Source organism: Ailuropoda melanoleuca, chromosome 2 (genome assembly GCF_002007445.2).
Source record: "Ailuropoda melanoleuca isolate Jingjing chromosome 2, ASM200744v2, whole genome shotgun sequence".
NCBI lineage: Eukaryota > Metazoa > Chordata > Mammalia > Carnivora > Ursidae > Ailuropoda > Ailuropoda melanoleuca.
Window position 1 is genome coordinate 55,331,113 of NC_048219.1, and position 14,660 is coordinate 55,345,772.

At 39.2% G+C, this 14,660-nt stretch overlaps 1 protein-coding gene across 3 annotated transcripts in view; it reads right to left on the reverse strand.

The window, feature by feature from the left end:
* LOC100470134 (uricase) overlaps positions 1-14,660 on the reverse strand; it is a 79,396-nt gene that overhangs the window by 17,429 nt on the left and 47,307 nt on the right. Inside the window, exons 1-5 of one of the 3 annotated variants that reach the window (XM_034653792.1) lie at positions 14,549-14,607; positions 9,228-9,276; positions 5,055-5,273; positions 2,424-2,540; positions 2,246-2,324 (exon numbers count right to left, since the gene is read on the reverse strand). In XM_034653792.1, coding sequence (XP_034509683.1) covers positions 2,246-2,324; positions 2,424-2,540; positions 5,055-5,231 — 373 coding nt within the window. In that variant the 5' untranslated portion in view covers positions 5,232-5,273; positions 9,228-9,276; positions 14,549-14,607. Of the gene's footprint in view, positions 1-2,245; positions 2,325-2,423; positions 2,541-5,054; positions 5,274-9,227; positions 9,277-14,548; positions 14,630-14,660 lie in introns of those variants that run through there. The other 2 variants (XM_019807607.2, XM_019807606.2) reach the window with 2 other exon arrangements.

The following is a 14,660-nucleotide window of genomic DNA, read 5'->3' on the forward strand; positions in this document are numbered from 1 at the left end:
TTGAGCTCGGGTGACATGGTTAAAAGAAGAAAGGAAATGATCACAGATGTTCATTGCAAAAGTTTCTATGCTTTTGATCTGTAAAAGGAAACAAAATACTAGTGATCAGGAACACCTGCCCCATTTAAAAATAATTTTTAAATATCCACGGAGTTCTCTTTCTTCTTCAAATGTTTTTAAGAATCAGAGAAATACAGATTTTGAAAGAATGTGGCAAGGTGAATTGGCCCTTATCCCAATTTTTCACAAGGTCTCCTAAGTGCAGTTAATAGATCACCATTGCCAGGTGAGACTACCCTGTTTTTAAAAGAAACCTGTTTTGCAGGAAGAAATGTTTCAATCAATGGATGAGTAAAATGAAACTTAACATTTAGATTCTTCTTACGGTGAGCTCAGTCATCACCCATGCCAACTACAGTACCGTGGTATACTCCAAAACGTTCTGGTGTCTTTATGACATCAGCCAGTGGGCCTTCCAGCTTCCCAAGGAAAAATGCTAACGTAGGGCCACTTCTGCTTCCTCGCTTTTTTGCAAACAGGTCTTCTATGGACCATCCCTAGCTCTCCAGCCCATAAAGTAGCTCCCTACTTTCACACAAATTCTTCATAATAATCTCTAGACAATGTGTTATGGTCTTAGCACAGTCTACAGACAATCTATGGCTTTGCTTAAGGTGGACTATTTGTACAGTTTCCCCGAGATAGTTCTGTGTTATGCCTTTTATCCCAGAATAATTATTTAGCATCTTATTTCACTCTCAGAAGTGTCCTAGTTTAGAAAACAAAAATACTAACTCAAAAAGATGTGTGTTCATTACAACATTATTTACAATTGCCAAAATATAGAAACAATTTAAGTGCCCATCGATGGATAAATGGATAAAGAAAATGTGGTGGGTGTGTGTGTGTGTATGTATACTATACATAGCTAATATATAGCTAATATATAGCTTATATATATTATTTACACCATATTTATATGATATATATGATGTATATATATCTTATATATACATAATGGAATATTATTCAGTTATTAAAAATGAAATCTTTAGATTTGTGATAATATAGATCATAGATGAACCTTGATGGCATTATGCTAAGTGAAATAAGTCAGGAAAAAACAAATACCATATGTTCTCACTTATATGTGGAATCTAAACAAAACAAAAACAAACAAAAAAATCAAGCTCATAGATATAGATAGCAGATTAACGTTTGCCAGAGGAGAGGGGGTGAGCAAAATGGGTGAAGAGAGTCAAAAGGTACAACCTTCCAGTTATAAAATAAATAAGCCGTGCAGGTATAATGCATAGCATAGCAAATACAGTTAATAATACTGCATTGCCTATTTGAAAGTAGCTAAGAGAATAAATCTTGAAAGTTATCATCTCAAGAAATAAAAATTTATTTCACCATATATACATATATCAAATCATTATGTGGTACACTTGAAACTAATATAAAATTGTATGCCAATTATACCTCAATTTAAAAAAAAATCAAAAGAAAAAAGTGCCTTGGTTTGGATAAGAAATTACATGATCATTCTATCTCTAATGAATAAATTCTAATGGTTTTTAATACCCAGGTCCGTTCCTTCACTTTTCTGCATCACTCACACAATACAGGAAATAGAAGGGTCTGCGTTACCTGGCCCTCTTCTATAGCTCATGACAAAAGCCTATTTTCAATTTATGTTTTCAAGAGAGCAATGCCTTTGTCCATAGCCATGTTTATGCTTGCTAGGGCCACTCTGACTGGCAAGAGAAAGGTTCAGCAGGGAGGAAGGCCTTGCAGAAATTATATTTCAATTAGTCTGTTCATTTCATACATTTTGAGTGTGGATTTCATGCAAAAGCATGAGAAAAGAGGCTTTCCAGTCTACATTTCTTGTCTTTTTAGACTTCTTAGCAAATAGAAAAATTATCTCGAGTTGCCCAGAAATCTACTGGTGGTCNGAACCTTTTTCTTTTTCCCTCACCTCAGAATCAGATGATAAATACGATCTACCTTATTCAGCCCCTAGATTTATTGCAAAATGTGTTATTTCATTTTTACATCAAGATAAGAAGTAGATAGTTTTTAAATGTATTCCAGAGTCACAGTGCTAACTCCTGTCTCAGATTTAAATGCCTTCAAAATTCTCTACAGTTTTCCTCTATGCTAATAAACAGAATTGTTTAGAAGAAAAAAATATTGAAATTGCTATTGCAGAATCAAAACATGAAAAATATTTTCTCACCACCCCTCATCTGTTCAACCTCACAGAAGTGCGTTCCAGTGGGAGTGTGAATAAATGCATGGACATGCTTAACTCCATTCTGAAAATTAGAAAAAAAAATTGTTTCCAGTAAAATTTCAGCACATGTCATAAAGCCAATTTCTTTAATTAAGCTGAGAGCACAAATAACTGAGGTAACCTTTTCAAAACGCTTCCAAGGGACTTCTTCCACATAGACTTGAGCTCGGGTGACATGGTTAAAAGAAGAAAGGAAATGATCACAGATGTTCATTGCAAAAGTTTCTATGCTTTTGATCTGTAAAAGGAAACAAAATACTAGTGATCAGGAACACCTGCCCCATTTAAAAATAATTTTTAAATATCCACGGAGTTCTCTTTCTTCTTCAAATGTTTTTAAGAATCAGAGAAATACAGATTTTGAAAGAATGTGGCAAGGTGAATTGGCCCTTATCCCAATTTTTCACAAGGTCTCCTAAGTGCAGTTAATAGATCACCATTGCCAGGTGAGACTACCCTGTTTTTAAAAGAAACCTGTTTTGCAGGAAGAAATGTTTCAATCAATGGATGAGTAAAATGAAACTTAACATTTAGATTCTTCTTACGGTGAGCTCAGTCATCACCCATGCCAACTACAGTACCGTGGTATACTCCAAAACGTTCTGGTGTCTTTATGACATCAGCCAGTGGGCCTTCCAGCTTCCCAAGGAAAAATGCTAACGTAGGGCCACTTCTGCTTCCTCGCTTTTTTGCAAACAGGTCTTCTATGGACCATCCCTAGCTCTCCAGCCCATAAAGTAGCTCCCTACTTTCACACAAATTCTTCATAATAATCTCTAGACAATGTGTTATGGTCTTAGCACAGTCTACAGACAATCTATGGCTTTGCTTAAGGTGGACTATTTGTACAGTTTCCCCGAGATAGTTCTGTGTTATGCCTTTTATCCCAGAATAATTATTTAGCATCTTATTTCACTCTCAGAAGTGTCCTAGTTTAGAAAACAAAAATACTAACTCAAAAAGATGTGTGTTCATTACAACATTATTTACAATTGCCAAAATATGGAAACAATTTAAGTGCCCATCGATGGATAAATGGATAAAGAAAATGTGGTAGGTGTGTGTGTGTGTGTATGTATACTATACATAGCTAATATATAGCTTATATATATTATTTACACCATATTTATATGGTATATATGATGTATATATATCTTATATATACATAATGAAATATTATTCAGTTATTAAAAATGAAATCTTTAGATTTGTGATAACATAGAATAGATGAACCTTGATGGCATTATGCTAAGTGAAATAAGTCAGGAAAAAACAAATACCATATGTTCTCACTTATATGTGGAATCTAAACAAAACAAAAACAAACAAAAAAATCAAGCTCATAGATATAGATAGCAGATTAACGTTTGCCAGAGGAGAGGGGGTGAGCAAAATGGGTGAAGAGAGTCAAAAGGTACAACCTTCCAGTTATAAAATAAATAAGTCGTGGGGATATAATGCATAGCATAGCAAATACAGTTAATAATACTGCATTGCCTATTTGAAAGTAGCTAAGAGAATAAATCTTGAAAGTTATCATCTCAAGAAATAAAAATTTATTTCACCATATATACATATATCAAATCATTATGTGGTACACTTGAAACTAATATAAAATTGTATGCCAATTATACCTCAATTTAAAAAAAAATCAAAAGAAAAAAGTGCCTTGGTTTGGATAAGAAATTACATGATCATTCTATCTCTAATGAATAAATTCTAATGGTTTTTAATACCCAGGTCCGTTCCTTCACTTTTCTGCATCACTCACACAATACAGGAAATAGAAGGGTCTGCGTTACCTGGCCCTCTTCTATAGCTCATGACAAAAGCCTATTTTCAATTTATGTTTTCAAGAGAGCAATGCCTTTGTCCATAGCCATGTTTATGCTTGCTAGGGCCACTCTGACTGGCAAGAGAAAGGTTCAGCAGGGAGGAAGGCCTTGCAGAAATTATATTTCAATTAGTCTGTTCATTTCATACATTTTGAGTGTGGATTTCATGCAAAAGCATGAGAAAAGAGGCTTTCCAGTCTACATTTCTTGTCTTTTTAGACTTCTTAGCAAATAGAAAAATTATCTCGAGTTGCCCAGAAATCTACTGGTGGTCCAACACAGCTTCACTCACGCTTAAAGAAAGTGAAGGTGAAGTGTTAAAATAGCACATTCTATCAGCTCCAAGACCCTTTTGAAGAGGCCCCCTGCCATGATATACAGATACTAAGTGGTCATGGAGTTGGGAAAATTGGGAAGGCATTAAAAGTTGGGCAAATAAATTTCAAAATATATCTTATACTCAAGATTTTCTTCTCTAGTAACACCAGGAAGAGAAATGGTACTTTCTTCTATAAATGTACACCATTCTAAAAGAAAAAAAACAAGCAACAGGAGTCAAAGAAATGTATGACAAAAATGTGTAAAATTTGATTCCGAAATCCTCCCAGGGCCTTGATTGGCCAATGATTCTAATTAAGAGAGAACACGTAAATTTGTCAGATAGGATTCTCTTCCTAAAAGATGTAGTAAGTTGAGAACCAAAAAAGAGAAGAAGTGAGATCAAGAAGAAGAAGGGGAAAAAAGCGTTTCTGTAAGGCTGAGAAGTTTAGAATAGAAATTTAAAAAAATTAGTGGCTTTAATGTAAAAACAGGGTTAAAAAATAAAGGGAACTTGCAGTAAGCAAGTGATCCCCTGAAGTTATAGTCTAGTGAATTCTGCATCAAGATAGGCAACATCTAAGAATAATGACACCTACCCCTTTAAACTTTGCCAAGACATGAACTGTGTTCTTGATGGTGTCTGTGGGGATGATGTCTGAATTATCTCCATGCACGTAATCTTTTTTGGATCTCAGAGTCAGTTGCACTGAAGTTGCCACCTCTTTAATGCTGTGGTATTTTCCGTTGCGCTGAATATGGAGAACTTTTACCATATCCTTCCCATAGCCAGTTCGGACGAACTCCACGTCCTCATTCTGCAATGAAAACACAGTCCTCTTACTGAAGAAACCTAAATGAAGGCAAAAAGTCAACTCCAAGCTCCTCAAGCCTTGATTTAATCACGTAATTATAAAAGGTGAGACTTAAGAGTGTTCATGAAAGCAAGACTATATCCGACCTTTGAAGAAAAATGGGAACTTTCATGGAGAAAAGAGAATTGCGAGAAACAGATGAAAACATATCCAACTAGCCTGAAGACAGACAGTAGATGGCTTTCTTGATAATAATAACTAATGATAACAATAACAGTATCTCCTGGACCGAACCATGTACTCTGTTTTATTTAATTCCTGCTAACTTAGTCCTTGTAACAGCTCTATAAACTCATATTCTCCCCATTTTACAGAGGGAGAAACTGACGTTCAAAGAGTTTAAGTGACTTGTTCTACTTCACATCGCTAGTGAAGGATAGAGCCAAGGATTCCTACTCCGATCTGTTGACTCCAGATTTTGTCCTCTGAACCACTATGTAGACAACCATTCTTCTATAAAAATTTTTTGACTATGTTAACTGAAAATAATTATATCCTCTTTTTTATACTGAGTCATAGTCTGGAGAAAATGCCCTGTGATCAATAAAAACAATTTGAAAATTGCTTTTTCTACTTGCTGCTGGGAAGAAGAGTAATTAGTGACAGGGTCCAGATTACCTTCAGGAGCACAGAGCCAGGGCCATCTGGCTGCAGGGACAGCTATGCTTTTAGCGAAGAGACACTTAATAAAAGCCTGGTGATTGATTCATTAGTAGCCTTATCTGGAGCCTGAGCTCTCACTAGTGAATACATCTATCTCCACTGCTAGGATTCAGATTTGTCCCTGGGCTTTACTGGTGTTTGAAAGAAGAGGCAGGAGGGAGCAGAGGGGCAGAGAAACCTATTTTATTTAGCATCAAAATTGAACATTAACATGGTAATGAAAGAAACTGACAAAAATGAAAGTAAATCAGAAACAAACGCGGCGAGAGTCTGGGGAGGGTCACAAAGAAGGAACTTCACCTGCTAATGGCACATAGGCAATATGCTGAGGGCTGCCTCAAATTCTGTTTACATAAAGCACCACCAGATCCTCTGGGAGGAGTTGTAAAGTACTAACTGACATCAGAAATCATTGTTATGTCCTTAATCAAAGTGAGAGGGATGGGAGGCGGTCTTAAAGCTCAGGATAGAGCCTGCTAGGACATGCTGCTGATTTAAGGGACGACCCTTGGAGAGGTCCCTCAAAAGCCTCTGACCCCATTTTGGAGGGACTCATCTTCAAGAACAGGATCAGTAAGAAATCTCAAAGAGCAGACTTAAAGGATCTTAATAAGAACGATAATATGGACAGGGAAAGAGTCACCACTTGTGGTTACAGGGACTTGGAATCAGACCAGGTCCAAATTTTGTTTTGCCATTTATAGTTTTGTGGCTTGCAACAAATAATGTGTTGGCTCTGAGCCCCCAGTTTCCCCGGCTGTACAAAGGGAGATAACCACCCCTACTTGTAGGAGTTGCTGGTGAGTGTGAAAGTCCCGGCTCAGTTCCTAGTACCTAGTGGAGCAGTGAGGGCCACCCCAACAACCGTGGCCACATCAGGCCCGGCTGTGGGCACAGGAAATGGCAAGAGGGACTTTGCGTAAAATCACCAGTTTTTAAAGTAGAGAGCACTGCTGGCAGCAATCAGAGGAAGACTCTGACATGTCTTTTGAGCCACAAGGGATTCCACTTGGGGGAGAGAGGCACTTGGCTGGTTTGGGGCCCCTGGACAGCATGAACGAGGGGCCAGAACCAAAGGTCTCCAAGATTGTCCATCAGCCCCAGGACACAGCAAGACTCAACAAATGTGACTCCTCAGTCCTACGCCCTGCCACTAAACACCCAAGCTACAGTAGCTCAGTCTGCGGAAGCAAGTGGTTCCTACATGATACATAGAAGGATTCAGTGACAGCCACCCTTCAGGTCCCCAACCCTGCTCACCTCTCCAACAGTATGTCTTGCCACAGCCTATTTCAAACTCTGCTTTAGCTCTCCTGAGCTCACTGTGCTTGCCAGGCTCTGCATGGTTTCTCCGCCTGTAGGCCTTTGAACATGCTATTCCTTCTTCCTTGGGCACCCTTTCTCTTCCTTCCGCCCAACTACCAACCCCTTCACCTGCCGAACTCCCTCTAGTCACCCTCCAGGTCTCAGATGCCGCTTCCCCCGGTAATCTGCCCATTTCCGTCAGGTCCAGAGTAGGTGCCTCTGCGCTATGCTCTGGAAAGAGTTATTGCCTTATCACAGCCTCTATCAAATTATATTGCAATTGCCTCATCATGTGTCTGATTTGTTTAAAAAAAAAAAAAACAGAAAACTATGAAAGCAGGAGCCATTGTATCTTAGTTGCTGTGGCAACTGCAGTGCTCAGCACAGCGCCTAGAACATAAATAGGTGCTTAACAAATGCGGCACGAATGAATGAAGGGTGCACCACCACCTCCGCCGCTCGTGTGGTGACACGGAGCAGTTAATGAAAATACCCCCAAAGATTTCAATACAGAGTTGCCACTTCAGCTCAGACGCCAAGCAGGAAGTTCCTCTTCCTGGGAAAGCAGGGAAGGCGCCATCTGCTCTCTGATCACCACAGCCTGGAGATCACAGGCACAAGCCGACTGGAGAACAAAGGCCCAGGAAGGGCAGAACTGAGTGTAGAGAGAGTCACGGCCGCAGCACAAAGTGCTCACGCTGCTGAGAAGACCGAGCTCTCCCCACGGCACGGCCATCATGGAGCTCCCGCGCGCCGCGCGCAGGAGAGGTCAGCGCTCCTCAGCAAGCTCCCGGCCGGCCCTCGGCCCCGGAGCAGAGCTCGAGCAACCACGTTTACTGGGAAATAAGTCAGAAGTAAAAGGACGTAACCATCTGAGGACAGAGCAGAATGGAACAGCGACGGTGTGGGATGCCTGAGAGTCTCTCGGCAGGACCTGACAGAACGGATAACAGGTCCAGACCAGAAACGAGGCTGTTCTCCTCAGTAAGACTCCCCCCGGTTCTGTAGTCAGAGAAATCAGAAGGAGGTGCCAGGACCCTGTCGTGTATAAAGCACAGCATGGTGCAGAGATCTGTGTCCAAGATAACTGCACGATAGAATACGAAGGTCGCTGTCCTGTGGAGGCTGGGCAGGTGGCTGAGAGGATGGGCTCTGGGCTCTGGAATCAGGCAACACAGGGGCGAACCTTTGTTCTGCCACCTATTAGCTCTGCGTGTGGAGGCGAATTTCTCCATCTATAAAATGGGAATAATAGCAGTGCCCACCTCTCAGGATTGTTGTGAGAATTAAGTGAGAAAAAACACAAAGCACTCAGAAAGGGGCCAGGCAAATAGTAAGTGTTCGATAAATGTTAGCCATCATTATCATTGATAAATAATAACTACATGTCAAATTTTATATCAAAGGGTTCCAATTACTGTTAGAGATAAATACCCAGATTGCACACCAATCCAGAAAGACTGCTGCTATGACAAGGCCTACTTCTGCCTTCATACTTTGGTTGTCTTTCCTCAGGCTTGTGTGGCTTCAGGAAACAAATTTACAAAAGGAGACTCGATTTCCTAGAGTAATACTCTGGATGAAACATCAGACCGAATAAATTTTTACCTGGCTCTACACAAGAAAAATCCCCTTTTCTTAGACATGTCTTGAAAGATAAGGGGATAGAAATCATTACTTAACTCCAAGTAATGTTGGAGAGAAGCCTCTGAGATTGTAAATTAATCTTATTTTTCACTTCTGTAATGAAATAGTGAACATTCTCTTCTTTGCAGGCCATACTGAAAAGGATGTAGGCTGTCACTACAGGTCTAAGGGTTCTTAGCCTGGACTCTGTTAAACCCTGGAAGACCCAGTGGATGGATTTGAGGTGGAAAATATTAAGAAAGATTAAAAAAAAAAACTTTTGTAAATTTAAAAATGACTCACATTTTCTCCTCAGCCTTAGAAGAGCTTCTGTAAGCCTCATCTCTTCCCTCTATAACAGAGAGAAATACAAAAGTGCTAGCTATTTAGGACCCAACACAGGTATAAAAATCAACTCAGTTGCAGTGCGCCATGATGGAAGAACTGTGCGTGGAGACAGGCCTTTCTTTCTGTCTTTGGAATGTTCTGGAGAAGTTCTTCCAGTTCCGTGCCCAGGTTTTTCCTTTGCCTATTTTATTGGGTATTCATGAACAAGAAGATTTCAGAGAAAGATGCTGAACTAATATGAGAAAAAGGAGTACTCATGGGAACTAAATATCTCTTTGGCAGATCTTAACAATACATAAGGATAAGAGCAATAATGGTGAATCATAACCTTAGAAGCAGCTGGTATTTTTTTTGGCTGCCTAGGATCTACTAAATGTCAGATGGGAAAATATTGATATCTAGTAGAAAATGTCATGTTGCTTTAGGCTGTAGAGTGGCTTATTTTTTCTATCAAGGAGGGATATGCCCTGAGTTATGTTCAAAGTGTGACTCTGAAGGGATTTTTCAAGCAGATGCTTCAAAAACAGTCTAACAAGTCATATGCATAATTATGGTAGGAGGAAGGTGACCTGTTACCTAATGAAGACTCCATTTGCAGGTGCTCAGTGATTTTCATACTTCTGCCAATTACAAAGGAAGAGAAAACTCATCACTAAATGTCAGGGGAAATGCTAATATTCTTGCCAGCCTCTCCATGGCACCAAGAGCCTTAGGGCTGGGAACTGGAACAAGGCCCTCGGGAACTTCTAGGATTGGGGGCAGGAAACGCCACAACAAAGAATTGATGGAGACCTCCAAGAATGAGGTGGGAAGAAAATTTTATTGAAATACATACACTGAAAGATATCTCTTTCCAAATGTGTAAGTCTTGAGAATAAAAATAGCGGTAGCAACCATTTAGTGAGGATTTCGTATCTGTCAGGAACTTGACATGTATCATTCCCTCTGATCCTTTACAAGGACCCAGTGAAGTAGGTATTTTTAATCCAAGTTTGACCAAGGGAGATACCAGGATTAGGTATCCTGCCAAAGTCACACAATTACTGGGTGACAGAAGGCAGGGGGGACAACCCAGCTCAAACGACATGCTCTTTCCCACTACAGGCAGAGTCCCTCTACCCCCTGGACGGCCAGCCCACTGGGGGTCGAAACAGAGGGAGGGAAACGGCCATGTCCCTGCAGAAACCTGAGTTTCTATGCCATTTTAAAAATTCCATTCATTGGAATCTACATTAACTTATCTGTTCCTCCTAAAATCTCTGCAATTTAAGAGGAAGAATTCCTATTTTAAAAGAAACTACATCAGGGATGTAAAGTGAGCTACCCAAAGTCATGGCGCTACCAGACAGACTCCGGCCGTGGAAAGAGCCCTGCTGAGACTGAAGAGACTTATTCTGCTCACACTGGACCAGGCAGAACTTACCAATGCCCAGAGATACCCCGGTTCAAGGCATCACTTTTTCTAGAACTTAAGTCATTGTTTTAAATTGCAGGGGACTTCTCCACTCTGATCAATTCCGTGTGTACGGCAAGGACGTTTAAGTTGTGAAGTAAGGGAGGAATGAAAAGCTGATTGCCCTTGGGGGCAGGATGAAAATTCAGCTTCGTGTCTTCAGTAACAGGCACTACATTTGAGTCAAACATTGACTTTTATCTGGGCAAGGACGACTGCAAACACGAGTGATATAGTTTTATTTGTGGTCCTTAAACCCATATCACCAAAGGACTGTTTTAGTCCCATCAGCAAAGATAAAGACATAACTGTGTCACAGAAGAACAGGAAACAAGGAGGGAAGGAACCAGCATTTAGTAAGCATTAGTAATGTGCCAGAGGCTACGCACACAGCACCTCACTGAACCCTGAGAGCGCTCTATGAAAGCACAGATCATGAGCCTCACCTTGAGAAAAGGAAGCTGACAGTGTTGAGGTTAAATAGCTTGGTCAAAGCCACATGGCTGTTGCCAGGGGCTCCGGGCTGTCTCAGTCGGTGGAACAAGCGACTCTTGATACAGGGATTGTGAGTTCAAGACCCATGTTGGGTATGGAGATTAGTTAAAAATAAAATCTTAAAAAAAAAAAAAAAAGACAAAAACCACAAGACTTTTGAGAGGTAGGGCCAGGCATGGAACCCAGGTCTGCCTGATTGTTTTCACTACACCCAGCTGCCTTTTTGACATAACATCAGAAGTTCTTTAAGACTGGATTTGCCTGCATACTCATTTTTATTTATTTATCTGTTTAGATTTAATTCATTATAAATTACACATAACCCCAAAATAGAAACCTCTGAAACCATTTTCATTCAATCTATTCATTCATTTATATTTATTTAGCTCCTTCTAGGTGATAAGCACCATGGTAAGTGCAAGAGATACGATAGAAAACCAGGTGAACATTGTTCTGCCCCGATAGAGATTATACACTAGAAGTTTATACCCTATACACTAGAGCAAACCTTTTCAGTAAAAAATCAAAAAGTTCGTATTTTAGGATTTGCAGACCATATGGTCTCTGTTGCAAATACTCAGCTCTGCCATTACAGCATAAATAGTTATACATAATACATAAATGAATGGATGTTGCTGTGTTCCAATAAAACTTTATTTACAAAAACAGGCAGGGGGCCAGATTTGGTCGACAGCAGTTTGCTGACCCCTGTTCTTGAGAGGAAGTCTCAGAAAGGTAACCAAGTAATTAGAACACATTGTGATAATTACTCCCATTTTGAAAAAATTCTGTGACCTCTGGGATACCTAAACCAGATTGAGGGAGATGAAGGATAGCTTCCAGGAGGGACTGGCATCCACAAAGCTATGAATGATGAACAGGAATTAACAAAATAAAATTTTCTGGCCTTCTTCCATTAATTCTACTTATGTTTTCCTTTAACAACATTTTTCATGCACAATTCTTTGTTTCACAAATACCTGTATCATGTTGCTTATCTCATCAGTTTTCATCAAAGTAATTCCAGTACCCACCCTTCCTCCCAAAATAAGTATATCAACTTTTTCTTCAGTCTGTCACATTCTGGATTTTACTCAGCACATCAACAGTCTTCTAAAAGTTTGAACAATAAGTTAAACAGATAAATTTTCTGACATGTAAATCATACCTCAAAAACCTATTGAAAATTAAAAAATAAAGCCAGCAACCTGATTTCTAGAAGTTCTCAAAGGATGACCAAATTTCAGTGAAGCCTGCATAGACCAGGGTGTGGAGCAACCCAACTTTATCTCAAACTCAAGAAATTTTCACAGATAAAGCTTCAAAGAATATGAACTCATGGCCAAAAATAAAAAAGCACACAGGGTAACGAGGTATCATGAGATAGAGTTGCAGAAACAACAGACAGCGAAGTATGACCTGCAAAGACTTCAAGATATTGGAATTATCAAACACAAAATATAAAATAACATATTTAATATTCTTACAGAAATAAAAGAGAGAACTGAGTATATCTCCTTCTTGAGATAGAGTGTATCTTCTCTTGAGCAAAAAACAAGAGACCATAAAAAAGACCAAGTAAATTTGAAGGAAAAAAAACCAATAGAACCTCTAGAAATGCATTACTAAGTGCATTAGGAAACAGATTAAACACAACTGAAGAAATACAATTAGTTACTTGGAAGAGATAGATTAAGCAACAGAATAATATTGCCTAAGAAAGAATTTGAGAACTGGAAAATAGACCCAAATAAAGAATCAGGATTAATACAGACACACAGTAGACAGAGTATATGCAAGAGACATAAAATGTACTAGGACAATATGACAGAGAGAATGTGGAAGAGGCATAATTTCAAGGAGATCGGGACTGAGATCTTCCAGAATTACTGGATGAATTAATGCAAATTTTCAACTATAAGCTAAGAAGCCCATGACCAAGTGAAGAACTCTACCTTGTTCACTACACTTGGCTAAATTATAATGAAGGGATTTTCTACTGTTTTTAGAGGTAATTGTACTGTGAAGGATCTGTGATGTTTTTGTGATCTTCTACCACTTGGGCTTCAAAAGTGGGTAATATGAAAACCATCTCTCCAGTTCACATTTTCTCCATCCACCAAATTCAGTTTCTCCTCACATTACTTTGCTGTTTTTAGTAAAAACCAGGACACACTGGAATCTAGTCTTCAGGGTAATGTTGAAATCCCTGGAGCCCCTCAATGTTCAGTACAGTGTTTGATACCTAGTGATTGCATAACAAAGGTCACCAACCAACAATCAGCACGATCAGGTCAGCAACAACTGGAGATAAGAAAGCTTAACTGAAGGTTATATCTGAAAGAAAGTAACCTAACAGCATTTTTCCAGACCTTGAAATAAAAGTGGATTTAGCAAATAACATCTGAATACAGATGTCCCCCAGCCCAACCACAGGAAGCGCTCACGTTGTAAATAACCTTAGCTAACATTTGTGGATCATTTACTTTTGACCAGGCCCTGTGCTAAGCATGTAATGAGGAGAAAACAGGAATTATTTTATATCCTAGTCAACAAATGTTCTTTAGCCTACATAACTGAAAACAAGTTGCTTATATTCTCTAAATGCATCAATGAATCTTAAGCCTATTCAGCTATTAGCATTATACTACCAAAAGCTACCGCAAGAAAAATTATTTTTATTTTAACTTAGAAAAATAAACTTCATGCTCTGAAATTTTTAAAAATTGATGAAAAGTTTGCAGTTGCTGAAATCTTTTTTTCTGAATGCAATAAAAACATATATAAAACAAAATGATACCCACAGAGAAGTGATCAGAAATTTTCTTTTTATTTACCAATTTGATAGGTTGCAAACCTGCCTGGCTCAGGGCAGCATGCGTCAAAGTTTAGAGTGTACTAGCATCACCGCACACCTTGTAAAAAAAAAAAAAAATGCAGATTCCTAAACCCAAGTGGAAGAATTCTTAGTTAGGAGATCTGTTTTGAGGCCCAGAATTCTGCCCCTTTTGCAAGCACCACAGGAAAATTTGGGTGGGTGGTCCAGACAACCCTCACAAAACTCGGTCTTTAGAGAAATAGAGCCCCAACCCTTCACTTTCCCATGAACCTTGAGCCCTGAAAAACTCCAACTCAACCGTAGGAGATTTGCAAGGTTCCAGTTTGGTCTGGATCCCTAATCAGAGGAACCGATCAGAGCCATAATGATTTCTAGGCATAGGGTAAAGTGCTACTCTTCATGACAGCATCTTTAACTGACTCAATTAAAGAAATTCTTTTCATATGCCTATCTATGCCCTTCCCTCCTCTAAAAAGAGAATGGTCTCACCTTTTTATAGTCATTGTTGTAATGGGCCATTTTCTCTTGGCCTTCAACTTCAAATTCAGTTTCAAGAGTGAAAAAGAATAGTTTGGGCAAAACAGATGTTTTCTAACATTCT